Source organism: Zonotrichia leucophrys, chromosome 3 (genome assembly GCF_028769735.1).
Source record: "Zonotrichia leucophrys gambelii isolate GWCS_2022_RI chromosome 3, RI_Zleu_2.0, whole genome shotgun sequence".
Lineage (NCBI taxonomy): Eukaryota > Metazoa > Chordata > Aves > Passeriformes > Passerellidae > Zonotrichia > Zonotrichia leucophrys.
In genome coordinates this window covers 41310272-41322877 of record NC_088172.1, presented here as the reverse complement: position 1 = coordinate 41322877, position 12606 = coordinate 41310272, and the positions used below count along the sequence as shown (strand labels likewise).

General features: G+C 37.0%; 1 protein-coding gene across 1 annotated transcript in view; it reads right to left on the bottom strand.

The window, feature by feature from the left end:
* The window catches only part of NT5DC1 (5'-nucleotidase domain containing 1), a 124244-nt gene that overhangs the window by 32651 nt on the left and 78987 nt on the right, over positions 1-12606 (bottom strand). Inside the window, exons 7-8 of the mRNA XM_064707922.1 lie at positions 11695-11869; positions 7111-7208 (exon numbers count right to left, since the gene is read on the bottom strand). Coding sequence (XP_064563992.1) covers positions 7111-7208; positions 11695-11869 — 273 coding nt within the window. The remainder of the gene's footprint in view (positions 1-7110; positions 7209-11694; positions 11870-12606) is intronic.

Here is a 12606-nt window from a genome sequence, read left to right as displayed (position 1 = left end):
AAGGGGAAGTTTGTACTGCAGTCTTTCTCTGGGTTGGCAGTGATAGGCCCATCTTTTCCTCTCCAGCCTGCTGAGGGTGTAATATCTCACAGAATGCCAGGCCAGACTCAAATGTGGTTGAAATTGCAGTATTGATAGACGTTTGCAGTAAGGGATGGGTGGAAATTCCTACCCACATATACCACAAGATTGCATAATCCTCAATGGTTAGGCAAACACAGTGGCCTGTGTCCTGGCAGCTCTTCTGGCTAATATGGTTGAGCCAAAGGAGCTCAAGAAGGAGCACCAAACCCAATTTCCATTGGCCAGTTCAGCTGATAACCAGGTACCTCCCATGGCCAGTTTCAGGCATTAGCTGAAATCTCAACCCTTGGCCCGTGCTCCAGGTTTATAGTGAATTGCTGTAGTCAGGCCAACATGGTGCCCTCCTGGTAGAAACAAAAATAGAGCTTTGCTGCCCAACCTCCAGCTTCTGATGTGCTGTAAAATGCTTGAGTGAAACCCATAATTTGTGTAAATAAATTTGTATAAATGATGTGATGACAATCTGGCCTCACTTCTGAAGCAAGTACCAGTAAAGCCTGTTAAAAAATCAACCCCAAACAACCAGAACAAAACACACTCACTCCACTCCTCTTCCTAAGAAAAGGAATGGCTTCCCAGCTCGGATTGCCAAGAGGAATGTGCTGTAAGAGAAAGTAATTCTTTGGCTTCCACATGGTCTAACTACTACAGAGTCACAACTTGAAGGACTTACACCAGTTTAACCATGTCAGTGCAGCAGTGGCTACACACACTATCAGTGCAAGCTGCAGTGTCTCCTGCATTTCACAAAAGGTTTATAAATGATGCACTGCCAGTTAGCGATCAATTCTGTGTCCTCAAGTTCTAATTCATTATCTCTGTCATGGAACAAAATTGTACAAAGCATTTGTTTTAAGAAGGCAAAGACCATCAAACATGGTAGCCAAGGGCTTTGGAAACTATCAGAAAGAAAGAAGTCTGTGACTTTAACAACCTGCTCTGCAAAAGGATGTGAGCATGTGCTGGCCCAACTCTATTTTGCTTTTTGCACCTGTTTTAAATTTACAGAACTTTGTACTGAACACATAAAACCCAAAATCCAAACTGTTACCATCTACTAAGATTATGTTTACCAAAAATGAAATAAAATTTAACAGTTAGAAAAGAGTTTGTTAACCCATCAGGACAGTTAAATGACTCTCATCTTACGTATCCCATGACTTAATTACAAACATTAGGGACATGATAGGAAATGATCACCTCTGTTCTCAAATTATTCCCAGAGTGTTGATTTTAAACTACATACAGGTACCATCTAGCAAACCTTAAAAAGATTGATTGGTAAGTCCCTTTGATTACAAGGTAACACCTGTTGATTTTTTAAAGTGTTTGTCCACAGGACATAAATAAGATCAGGAAACCAGTAGTCTCTGAGACAGCTGTTTACACTGTCAAGGAAAAAAATCTGAAGTGGCTGATATCTTTGCAAAGGATGTACACAAAGTGGAATAGTTTTAGACTAAGATCATTTAAACTAAGGATAGGAGGTGAAACAGTCATTGAAGAACCCTAACATTGTGGACTTTCTTGAAATAATCTCCGAGCTTCTCCAGTGGATTATGAATATTTGTATGAAAACAAACCTTGGTATAGGAGATTAAATTTCTTTGTATGTGTCTTCCACTGTCAGCCCTACAGACCTGTCTTAGCCTGCTTTTCAGAAAGTGGAGTCAGACATTGATCGTGTTGCCAAAGAGGGTGTCACCTGAAGGAAGCACCTTTATAAGATACTTCCATAATCCTTTTGGTTTCTAATTATTAAAATTAAAAACAGTCAGATTCTAGCACTGAATATGAAGATCTGTCTATATAATCATCGATACTAACCAGTTGCTTAAAAAGAAACTCCTTTTTCTCAGAAATCATGGATAAAATGAAAATCCCTGGCTGAGATTAGAGTAGGGAATTATTTCTCAGTGGTGGCTTGGGTACACAACAAGATGCTTTATCCCTTTCAATCGTGGACCTCCTACTGTCAGCTTATTACAGAATTTGTTTCTGATATTAGAGCATTAAGAGACTCTTAATGTCATGTACTGTGAGGTACGAAAAGACTGAGTTTTGAAAACTAGAGTACAAAATAACATTACTTGTTAGTTTTAATCCTTTTTCTTTCCTAAAAAGCTGGAAATCACATGAAAAACAGTGCCAATACACTTTAAAGAATTGCTAAACAGTATTTCCCTTAAAAAAGAGTAGCATGGCTTTTAAGGGCCATATGGCACTGTGGGATGTTATAACAATATAAAGGCATCTTCCTGTAGAAGAGATATAGGAAATGGTTATAGACTTGATAGCTCTTGAATAACGCAGCGTGCAGCCAGTGCACCCTTTACATGCACTCTGTCACAAGCTCCCAGCAAAAATGCATTATTATGTGGCCTCATGTTACAGAACATATCCACACAGACTGATCTGAACAGGCACCATCTCCAGAAGAATGGCAACAAGCACAGCTGCATTAGATACAGGAACACCCTGAGCCAGGGGAGAAAAGATTACACAGGTGCCCTTTTCTGGTGCTGCTGTTATTCTGCTTGTGCCTCCTGAGAGATGAGAGATGAGGCCCTTTGTGGGCATCCCTGCAAAAGGCTTCCTGAGCTCTGAGACCTCTGGGAAGACACTGCTGCATCCCCTGCTCTGGCTGGAGGGCCAGCTGGGAGCCCCAGTCAGCTCAGGACACGGGTACATCATGCTAAGTTATGCTTGACACACTAGCCTTATTGCAAAAGTCCTCCTTGAGGCAACAGTAGAAGTCAAAAAGCAAAGACCTGATATTCAGAAAACCCCATCAGTGTGAAATCCCTTTCCCCTCTATGCTTCCATGTCCTGCTCTGCTCTTACTCCCATGCTCTGCCCTCCTCCCATGGCCCCACCAGCTGGATCCCCCGGCCCATCTCTGGCGCAGTCAAACATAGTTGTTCACAAAAGATGGCAAAAGAAAACTCAAGTAGCAGACATGGGATCACCACCTTCTGAAGTCTTGCAGTTCCTAATAACCAAAGGTGGTCTTTATTGCAGAGACATGGTGTTTTATATCCCATCTCCATTATTTCCTTTCTAATTGGTCCTTTCAGCTTGTAGAATTTTCTTGTATTTTTAGAAGGGTGGAGAAGAAGCTTCTGCACAGAACTGATAAAATGGCAGTTACCAGAAAACCATAAAAATTAGAGGACTGAAAGTTTCTTAAATGGGAAGCTACATTCTGCAGCAGAGGCACCTTAAGATGGACAGAAATTCAAGTTCAGAGGAAGGAAGACAGCCTGGAAGTGTAACTGAAAGCAGGCTTTGAAAGTGGTATTCACTGGCACTACATCTGTAGGATTGTTTTCAGCCTGTACAGATACATGCACATGAGGCTATACATAAGTTTTGAAGCGTGTGTTTTAAATTTAGGCACTGAACAGTCAGCAATACATTTCCAATTTATGGAAAAAACCCCAAAACAAAACAAAAACAAACCAGATCAGAAAAGACAGCTGTGCCTGAGCTGAAAATAAAAGATATATAAGCATTCTTTAAGACCAAGCAGACTTCCCTGTGAATATGACTTAGAGAAGGCTTCCAGGGAATTAAGGGTTATCTTTAGCATTTCAATTATAATTTTGGATGTATCTGGCAATGATCAGGACTAGCAGTCAGGCTAGTAATTTGATATGCATTAAAAAGTGATGTGATAAAGGGAAAGCTCTGTTGTCAAATGTTACAGAAATCTTCATGTACTGCAGATTATCATATAATTCACAACTGTCTTTTCTATTTATATTCCTTCAAGCCTTTCATGGAATAAGAAATTATTTTAAGCTGGATGTAGCTGTTGAAAGCAAAGAAAATCCTTCCTTGTCAACACAGGATTTACACAAACATTTTCAACATGATCCTTAGGTCTTATAGCTCAAGATATTATTAGTACTTTCAAGAACCATGAAAGGAATTTCCCTATGTAAAACAAAATACAACCTCATGAATAACAAGTTAGTTATGGAGTATTTATATTATGGTAGCAAAGTCTGGGAGTGTTTTTATGTGCAGCTCTGTTTTCACAAAATATATCCTTTGCTACATAAGTTACCCCTAATCATAAAAACCATTTTGCCAAATCAAAATAAGTGTAACTGTCCTAAAATCTGTAAAGATACATATAAACTGTTCCTTCACTTAACAGAATGGTACTTTGAAAAAAAATGATGCAAAATTAAATAAATAATTATTGTGCTTTTCAGTGCCTCAGTCATACAAATCTTTTAGGCTTTCAAACAGTGTTTTGGTTGCTTTAAATGATGCACATCTTGAAATGAAAATGAAATAGTGATGCAATTTTAATTGATCAATTAAAATATTTTTTCATGGTTTCTAAATGGATTAGCTCTAAAATTACTTGTGTGCTGGAAAAAACACTTCCAGAGTTGTTACCCAATATCACATTTCCAGACAATGCCTCCTTTGTCATCTTGTCCTGTTTCTCGTTCCCCTTCAAATGCCTACTGAATACAACTGCCTTTTGAACTAATTCACTGAGAATAATTTATTCTTCTCTTTAGTAAACTTCAAAACCTTTCCTTCAAAATCTGGAGCAGAAGTCCTGTTACAGATAAATAATATTTAGCTCCAGCACACAAAGCAACATTTGGGATATTTGAAATTAAGAACACATTCCATATTTTCTGCCTTATCCTGAAGTCCATTTATAGCACTATGAAAAATGGTACCATTAGGAATTTATTGCAGCTCAGACTGAATGGTTGGAAGAACATGACTGAGACTCAGACCTGGAAAAATGGGTAATGATGATAAGCAATTACTTCAGTTTGTTTTCTTCCTAGAAACAACACATTACTTCCCAACACATTTCTTCCTACAACAAGGTTTTTTTACCCTAAATTACCTTAGCAAAAGTTTAGTCTCTGTGCTTTAAGAAAATATTTACTATAATGTCCACCTACAGATTTTTAATTTTTCAAAGGAAAAATATGAAAATTTTGTCCCCCTGATCTGCAGCACAGTGGCCAAACTCTTCTGCCTGAAGTCTGTAGTGCCAACAGTAAGAAAGAAACTAGAAACTGCGATTTTTTAATTTTCAGTGGTTCTGATATGAAAGAAAGCCTTAAAAATTCTGAAAACTGGAAAACTGCTCCCTGTCAATGTGTTAGAAGCTTCACTGTATACTGTTTCAGCTGCTGTGAGGAACACAGAGGTAGGGCAGCAAAATAAACATTAGAGAAATGTATTATTATTTTGGGAATTTTCTCATATAAATGCCCCTACTTTTATGGCTTAAACTTCATGTAGTCTTAAACAAGTTCTACAATACTTTTAAACATATCTCTAAAAATCTATCCTATGTGTATAAGTCTGTGCTGTGAATGTTGTGGTTGGTCTTGCAGAAGACAGCAGTTACTGCCTTTGGATACAAACATATTAAGAAAAAATACACTCTCAGGTTAGTTGTTTCAACAAATTATTTATCTGATTATTACTTTAGTTATGTTCGTGTGCTTCATCTATTTAGATAGTGAAGCGTCCAGAACAAAAACTACATTTTATTTTGCATTAATAAGGTATTAACATAATGAGTGATTGACTGACATTTGAGCCCCTTTGCGTTGTCAGGATATAAACTGAATGAAAACCACAAAGTAAGTAAGAGGACTCCAGATAATGCTGTTCCTGTTTGAAAGCAGAGATAGAAACATCTTCATGAAAACTGTTCCTTACAGTCCAATGTGGTGATTATGCCAATGCTACATATTATCAATGGAGAGAGTAACTTGGTCTTCTCCCTCTATTCTGCCCCTTTTTTTCACAAAAAAAAACCCCAACCAAAACAAAAAAAAACCCTCATCAAAGCATCCTGGAGCTTTTTGGCTGTCTATTAAATTTACTGAAACTGTCCAACAGGTCCAAAAGCTGCTGGCTGGATTTCTGACAGAGGGACACAGCAGGATTTCCTCAGGAAGTCAGGCTAATCAGATTGTTTAAAAGAAATCCAAAGTGAATTACATTTTATTTTCAATTTGCTTTATACAAAACTAAATCAAATGGTTGCAGAACTAAGCGTCTTTCACCCTTTATGATTTTATTCCCCTTTCTCCTTTCATACAAATAGTTTCAATTTTCCTTCTGAGATTACTTTTTTCTCAAATTGTCAGCTTGGCAACTATTTGAACTAATCCTTTAAAAATCACACCTAAGATACTTCTTATTTTCCTATATAAATATGTGAAACATTAAAATATAGTTTCAATGTGTATTTTTGCTGCTTGTTTCAGATTTACTGTAGAAGTTACACAAGCAAAATTTCTTTTGGGCTGGAATGGTGCTTTTCCTGTCATAAATTAATGATCAACTGTGGTTTAGTGTATGCTGACTTAAGTTATTTTGGCTATAAGATTAACTTTCAGGTAACTTAATCAAAAAGGTATTTACCAAAATAGGGAAAAGTAAACAGTCTTCAGCAATGTTTTAGTGTTATTTGTAGTTCAATGAACATTGCTCTTATAAACCTCCTGTGTTACAACCTTAATTACCTAATGGACAACATTGCCAAGTGCTTCAGATTGTTTTAATTAAATTAAGTGAGTACAGGAGTGCTTCCTTTTCACCTGCTCTCTTATTATTTAGCCAAACACACTTAATGCTGTCAGATTTCCATCATAAATTCTTTCCTTCAGCTTTACAATTTTATTTGTACAGTTCTCCTAATTTCCTTTAAATTCTTTAAATATTTCTGCTTTGTTTTTTCCCAGAACTAAATTTTGTTTTCTCTGCATGACCCTGTGAGCACAATAAAGCTTCTTTTTCATTATTGATGAAATATCTGAACCCCAATGTATTTTCAATTACTATCACAGCTCTGCCTTTTAAATGTCCTCAACACTGTAATTTTTAATTTCTCAATGCTCCTCAGTCTTAACAGAATTTTAGTCCACTTCCCACTCCACTGCCAGTGTTCAGTTGCCTAAATTTTCTTTTTTGTTTTTTCCATAGAAGTAAGCAGATGAGAAGGGACTTACAGCTGCAACTTACCAAGAGTTCGGAAAGGTCTTTGATTTGGTGTATGGGAGAAGAAACCAGGTTTCAAAGCATTTGTGATCAAAATGTCAAAATACTCTTCAAAATCATTCCTAGAAAATAAAGTAAATGTGATTAATTAAACTAACAAATTACTTAAAATGTCATGAAATACTCTTTAAGGCTTCAGAAAATATCAGAGTATTTCTTTTAGGTACTTGTTTCTGTCACTTTTTTTTCCAATGCTTGTTCAATGTCTATTATTCTTTTCCTGAGGCTGTCAAAAGAGAGTCAAACCCCCAGTGAGTTATCTTTGAGAACACTCATTATTTGTAAAAAGATGTTCCTTGATCTCAGGAGAACATGTAACAGATGACATTTTTTTAATCTGAGATGGCAACATATGCATAGACGTGGACTGAAAGTTGTAAAATGAGGGACTTTCTTTTCAAAGAAGAAAATCTGAAGTGATGGGGTAGGAAGTGGCTGAAGAGACTTAAAAAGACAGGTGCTTATTTGTAGGTATCCACACTGAAGGTATGCACAGGCCTAAGATGCTCTTGGCAGACAACACAGATCTAATTTACAGCCGATGGAAACTAGAGTGTAATTTCACATATTCCAAAACTGAAGCACCATTTTGACAGCTGAATGCCTTCTTCAGACTCTGCTGGCTGCTCTCACTCTACATCCCTGCTGGTTACAGGGAGGTTGGACATGTGACTACAAATAAACAGCCACCAGCTTCAAGTCTTCATCTGCCTGCTGAATCCCACGATTAAATACAGATTTTTCAAAGATCATTTGGTCCATGTATACAGATTGTTATCTGGACTGTGGAAATCCCATCAGTTTAAATGGGTTTGAATGTCTCAGCATGGTATGTAAGAAAACATTCCTCATCTATGACGCACTTTATTTTATTAGAAATATTTCATTGCTTAGCTGACTTCATTGCCTACAAAATCAAAAAAGTGATGGATACTCTTGAATGGAACAATGAAATCACAGATGGCAAGTCCAGGATGGACACAGGCACTGAAATGCTATCAGCAGTAGAGGAAGTTTGCTGGAAGTAAACCAATCAACAATATCACTTTCAAATAAGTCATAGTCTTCCATGGGACTGAGATAATGGGACTGAGATATCTTAACAAAAACTGAATGCTCTCTCTATGAGAGACAGCTTTTGGGCCGTGCTCAAAATTACATTCCTGCTTTAAAATAAAAGTCCTTTAAATCTTCTTTCTCTAATGAAATTTTAGCTTTGTCTAATTTTTCTCTACCCATGACCATATGTAAACCTTTGCCTTTTTAAAAGTATCAGTATCAAATATTACAATGGTGTGTTTTTAAAATTTGCTTCCATGTGGAAGACTCCAGATGCTGAGCCAACAGCTGGGTTCTTCTGTCCTCAGGTGAAAAGTATCAACAGAGATAAACTTTTCAAATTAGCACCTGATGCAAATAATCCACCTAGAGGTAAATTAAGCTTGGATTTGCAAAACAAAGAAAGCATTTCAGGAGCACAAAAAAGAACAATTAACAAGTGAGCGGATAAGAAGAAACTCCCTCAAGCTGTGCAAGAGCAGGTTTAGATTTGACATTATGAAAAATTTCTTTGCAGAAAGGGTGGTCAAGTAGGAGAAAAGTCTGCCCAGGATAGTGGTGGATCCACCATCCCTGGAAGTGCTCAAATAATGTGGGGATGTGGCACTTGGTGATGTGGGTTAGTGGAGAACACAGAGGTGCTTGCTTAATGCCTGGACTCAAAGATTTTAAAGATTTATTCCAACCTAAATGACTCAGTGGTTCTCTGATTTGTGGGAAAAGTGGCAAGCGCTTTGTTTAAAAAAATTGAAACAGAACAAACAGACTTTTCAGAATAATTGGTAACTTTTTATTACTCTGTTGAAAAACTGCTTTGTGTGAGGGAATGCTGTTATCTGTGGCCTTTTTTGAAACAATATATTCAATCTCATGTACAAAGCTGCTGTTTCTATGAGAGACTTTGTGTTACATTATTATGTAACACCATACCTAAAGCAAATCTGTTCCACCAATCTGCCTGTGATTGGTACAGTGGCCTGTGGTTACAGTAAGTAGCTTGCACACTGGGCAGGATGTATCTTACACATTTCACCTTCTAAAAACTGCACTCTGAATTCAGATAGTGGTTGACACCACAGACAGAGCCAGTGGAGAAACATCCACATTCTTGAAACGTAATCCATCCCACTTATTTCAGACATAATTCATAACCATGCAGACTGAATTGGCAAGGATAATGCCCAGTGGTTTCTCTCCACTAACCACAGAGGGAAACGAAATGACCAGCTTCAAAAAGTTATTCACTTTTAGGTGGCTAACATTCCTGAAAAAGTGAAATACAGTTGGCTTCAGTGACTATGTGATGATTGACTCATCTTGAGGTGTGCTTCTGCCAACATTTAAAGGTTCAACTAACTGGGCAGCATCCTCGTGGTAGGTAAGACTGAAAAGTCACACCATGTTGCTGCTGTATGAATGAGCCGGCACTTGCTTTTTAAGGTTTACATGTCTTATTTACTGATCCCAGCAGTACGTCTGTGTTCTGGCTGGGAAACAGTTGTCATTTTATTCCAAAATGAAGTTTTTTCTTATACTTCCTCTCCCTACCAAAATGTGTTCTAATTAAGGACAATTTTGTCAGATGAGCACAGTTGGGATATTTTGCTCATGAAATGGTAAATGATACACTTAATATGAATTTCCCAGCACAGCTTTTATGAAGACAATAATTTCTTCGCCAAAAAGGAGCTTCTTTAATAAAGTGCAAAAAAGTAAACAGTTACAAGGTAAGGATGTTAGGAGTAAGAGGCTGAAACTTTACAGGCATCTCTTTTTTTCCATATTTATCATTATGGGTTTTTTTATTTCATACTATACAATTTTGGGCTTCTAAGTATCATTTTGATTAACCTACATAATCCTTAATAATCCTTAATAAAGGATTATGTAAGTGCAATTTGTAAGTGTTGATATCAAGAATAAAATGCAGTGTTGATGTCAAGAATAAAAACTAGTTACCCTGGTCAAATACAGTTAAGGGCAGAGATAATGGGGGTGAACCTAAACTATATTCCAGTACAGCAAAAAGTAGCACAGATACGAAGAGTCTTTATGTCTCACATGAGAGGCATGAAACAAACAAAATCACTAAAAAGTTTAGATTTTCAGGAAAATAACCCCACTTCACTAAAGTCTAATGGACAGTGGAGTACTCAGTTCTCCAAAAGCTACTTGGAAGCCACACTGCATGAATCACTGGAAAATATGATTGTAATAAATACCATAGAACAATCTACACTTCTGTGGAAAAGAGAGTGACACAGTATCCTTCTACCAGGATATCTTTTTTTGGTGTTTTGAAAGGCAACTGATCATTTCTGATATCTTGCTTACTGTCTTCCAGCAGGATTTCTACACCTACCTTCAACAGCTGAACACTATTCACCAAGGAACAGAAAGTCAAAATCATTGTACGGGAAAGAATTTACTTTTATACCTAATTTTCATTTAGGAAATAACTAGACAGATTTACACAAAAGAGTTAATTCACAGACATCTTGCTCATAAAGGAGAATTACTTTTTGTCAGGAGGTAGATTTGTCCCTCAAACGAGCAAGTGTAATGTTCATGCAAAGTAGTGAGAACTGGCACGGCTGATGCTTCGTTTTAGCATTTAGCCTAGAGAGTACAAAAGAGAAGTCATACTGGCAGGACTGGTTTTGGAAGGTAGCTCTGTCTTTTACCTTACCCGTGGTTTTCTTACAGTGTTACTGTATTCATTCTGCTGTTCCCTGGCATATCCTGATAGCCAAGGTAGGGTCACACTGAACTACTTTATTTCTTGGATTAATGATAAATAAACAGTCTCACTCTGTCACCTCACTATTTGCATCGCTGATTAATTTATTTTCTAGGTAAGTGATAGTTCTGCTGAATTTCACTGAATTTGACTTGACCAGCCATGTTCTTAGCATTATGCTATAAACAGCTATTGTGATCAGCAACTGCAGCCTCCACCAGTTGCCAAGGGCAATAAACTGCCTGCTTTATCTTTTCTGCTGTGAAGAAGCACATTTCTCATGTGCAGCCATCTTTCGAAAACCACTAATGGGAAAAAGTATTGCTAAGATTTTCCTGCAAATTTACTGTGAGGAAATGTAATAATACTACTAGTTGCATTCACTACTGGAGAAGCAAGAAAAAAAGTGGCTTAAATAAGACAGTCTAGCTAAAGTTTACAATAAAGTTAGGAATCAGATGGTGCATAGGATATTGGCGTAAAAGATAATTCTCTGGCATCTTCAATCCCATCATGATGCCTCCAAAAGGATGCAGGTTGTAGGTGTGCTGTGGGTCAGATACAGCTCACAGGCTCATGGATGGACTACTCTGACTCTTGTAACACTCCACTAGAGAGGGGCCCAGCGGAAAACTCGGAACCAAATAATTCACCATACATAAACAAAACACAAATTAGCTTACCAATAACTCAGGCTTATCTCCAATTGTTGTTGGGCAGATATAAATTGAAATGGACTTTGCACTTACCCAAGAACATGTTCACACAGAAGCCTGCAGTAGTCACTGTGAGAACTGGTAATTAACAGCAGAATCTTCCCAGCATTCTTCAGTTGTTTCAGCCACTTTTTTACAGACTCGGGACATCTTTGTAAATATTTATCTGGATGATTTTTCACTTCTGGGAAATACATCCCACAGTCTTCTAAAAAAATGAAAACATAATTATGTTATCCAATCCTGCTCACAAACCACTTAATCCACACAACAAATATCCTTTTATGTGCAAACAACAGAATTAAAATAAGGCAAAGCAAAGTTTAACATTTTCTCTGGGCTCTAATATAATAGAAACCAAAACCCCCCAAAAAACCAAGAAGATTCACTGTAGCAGAAATAAGATTGCATGACTTTATTATTGTGGAATTTTCATAATTATATTGTTTGATGTTCTTTCGCTCATAATAGTTAGTAGCAAAGAAATTTCAGACTACAGTTTCATGCAGGAAATAATTATTTCTTTTCGTCTTTGCTCAATTTTTGGATACTCAGTTTGTGATGGTAAAATAAGCGAAATGTTTAGAGCGTAGTAAGGGCCTAAAATTCCAAAGAACACCTGTCACTTATTTCTGACACTTTATGTTAGCATTGACTGATCAGTAACATCCATTTTATTATTTTCGCATTTTTCTCAAGTAGCACTTTATCTATGAAAGGTTGATCAACTGGCAAAGTCTTGTAGGTATTTGGAATACTAGGAACAGATACAAAAAACTGCCCTATTCCCTATTCAGCTTCAATAATGTTCTTTTTGCCAAATAAAACAGCAATAGAATTTTGCAAATACACTTGGAATGTAAGATTTTAAAAAGCGTGGAGCAACACTAACTTGGCAGTAAAAGTTACCTATTCATTAAAGTCACCAATAAATATTCATCTTGT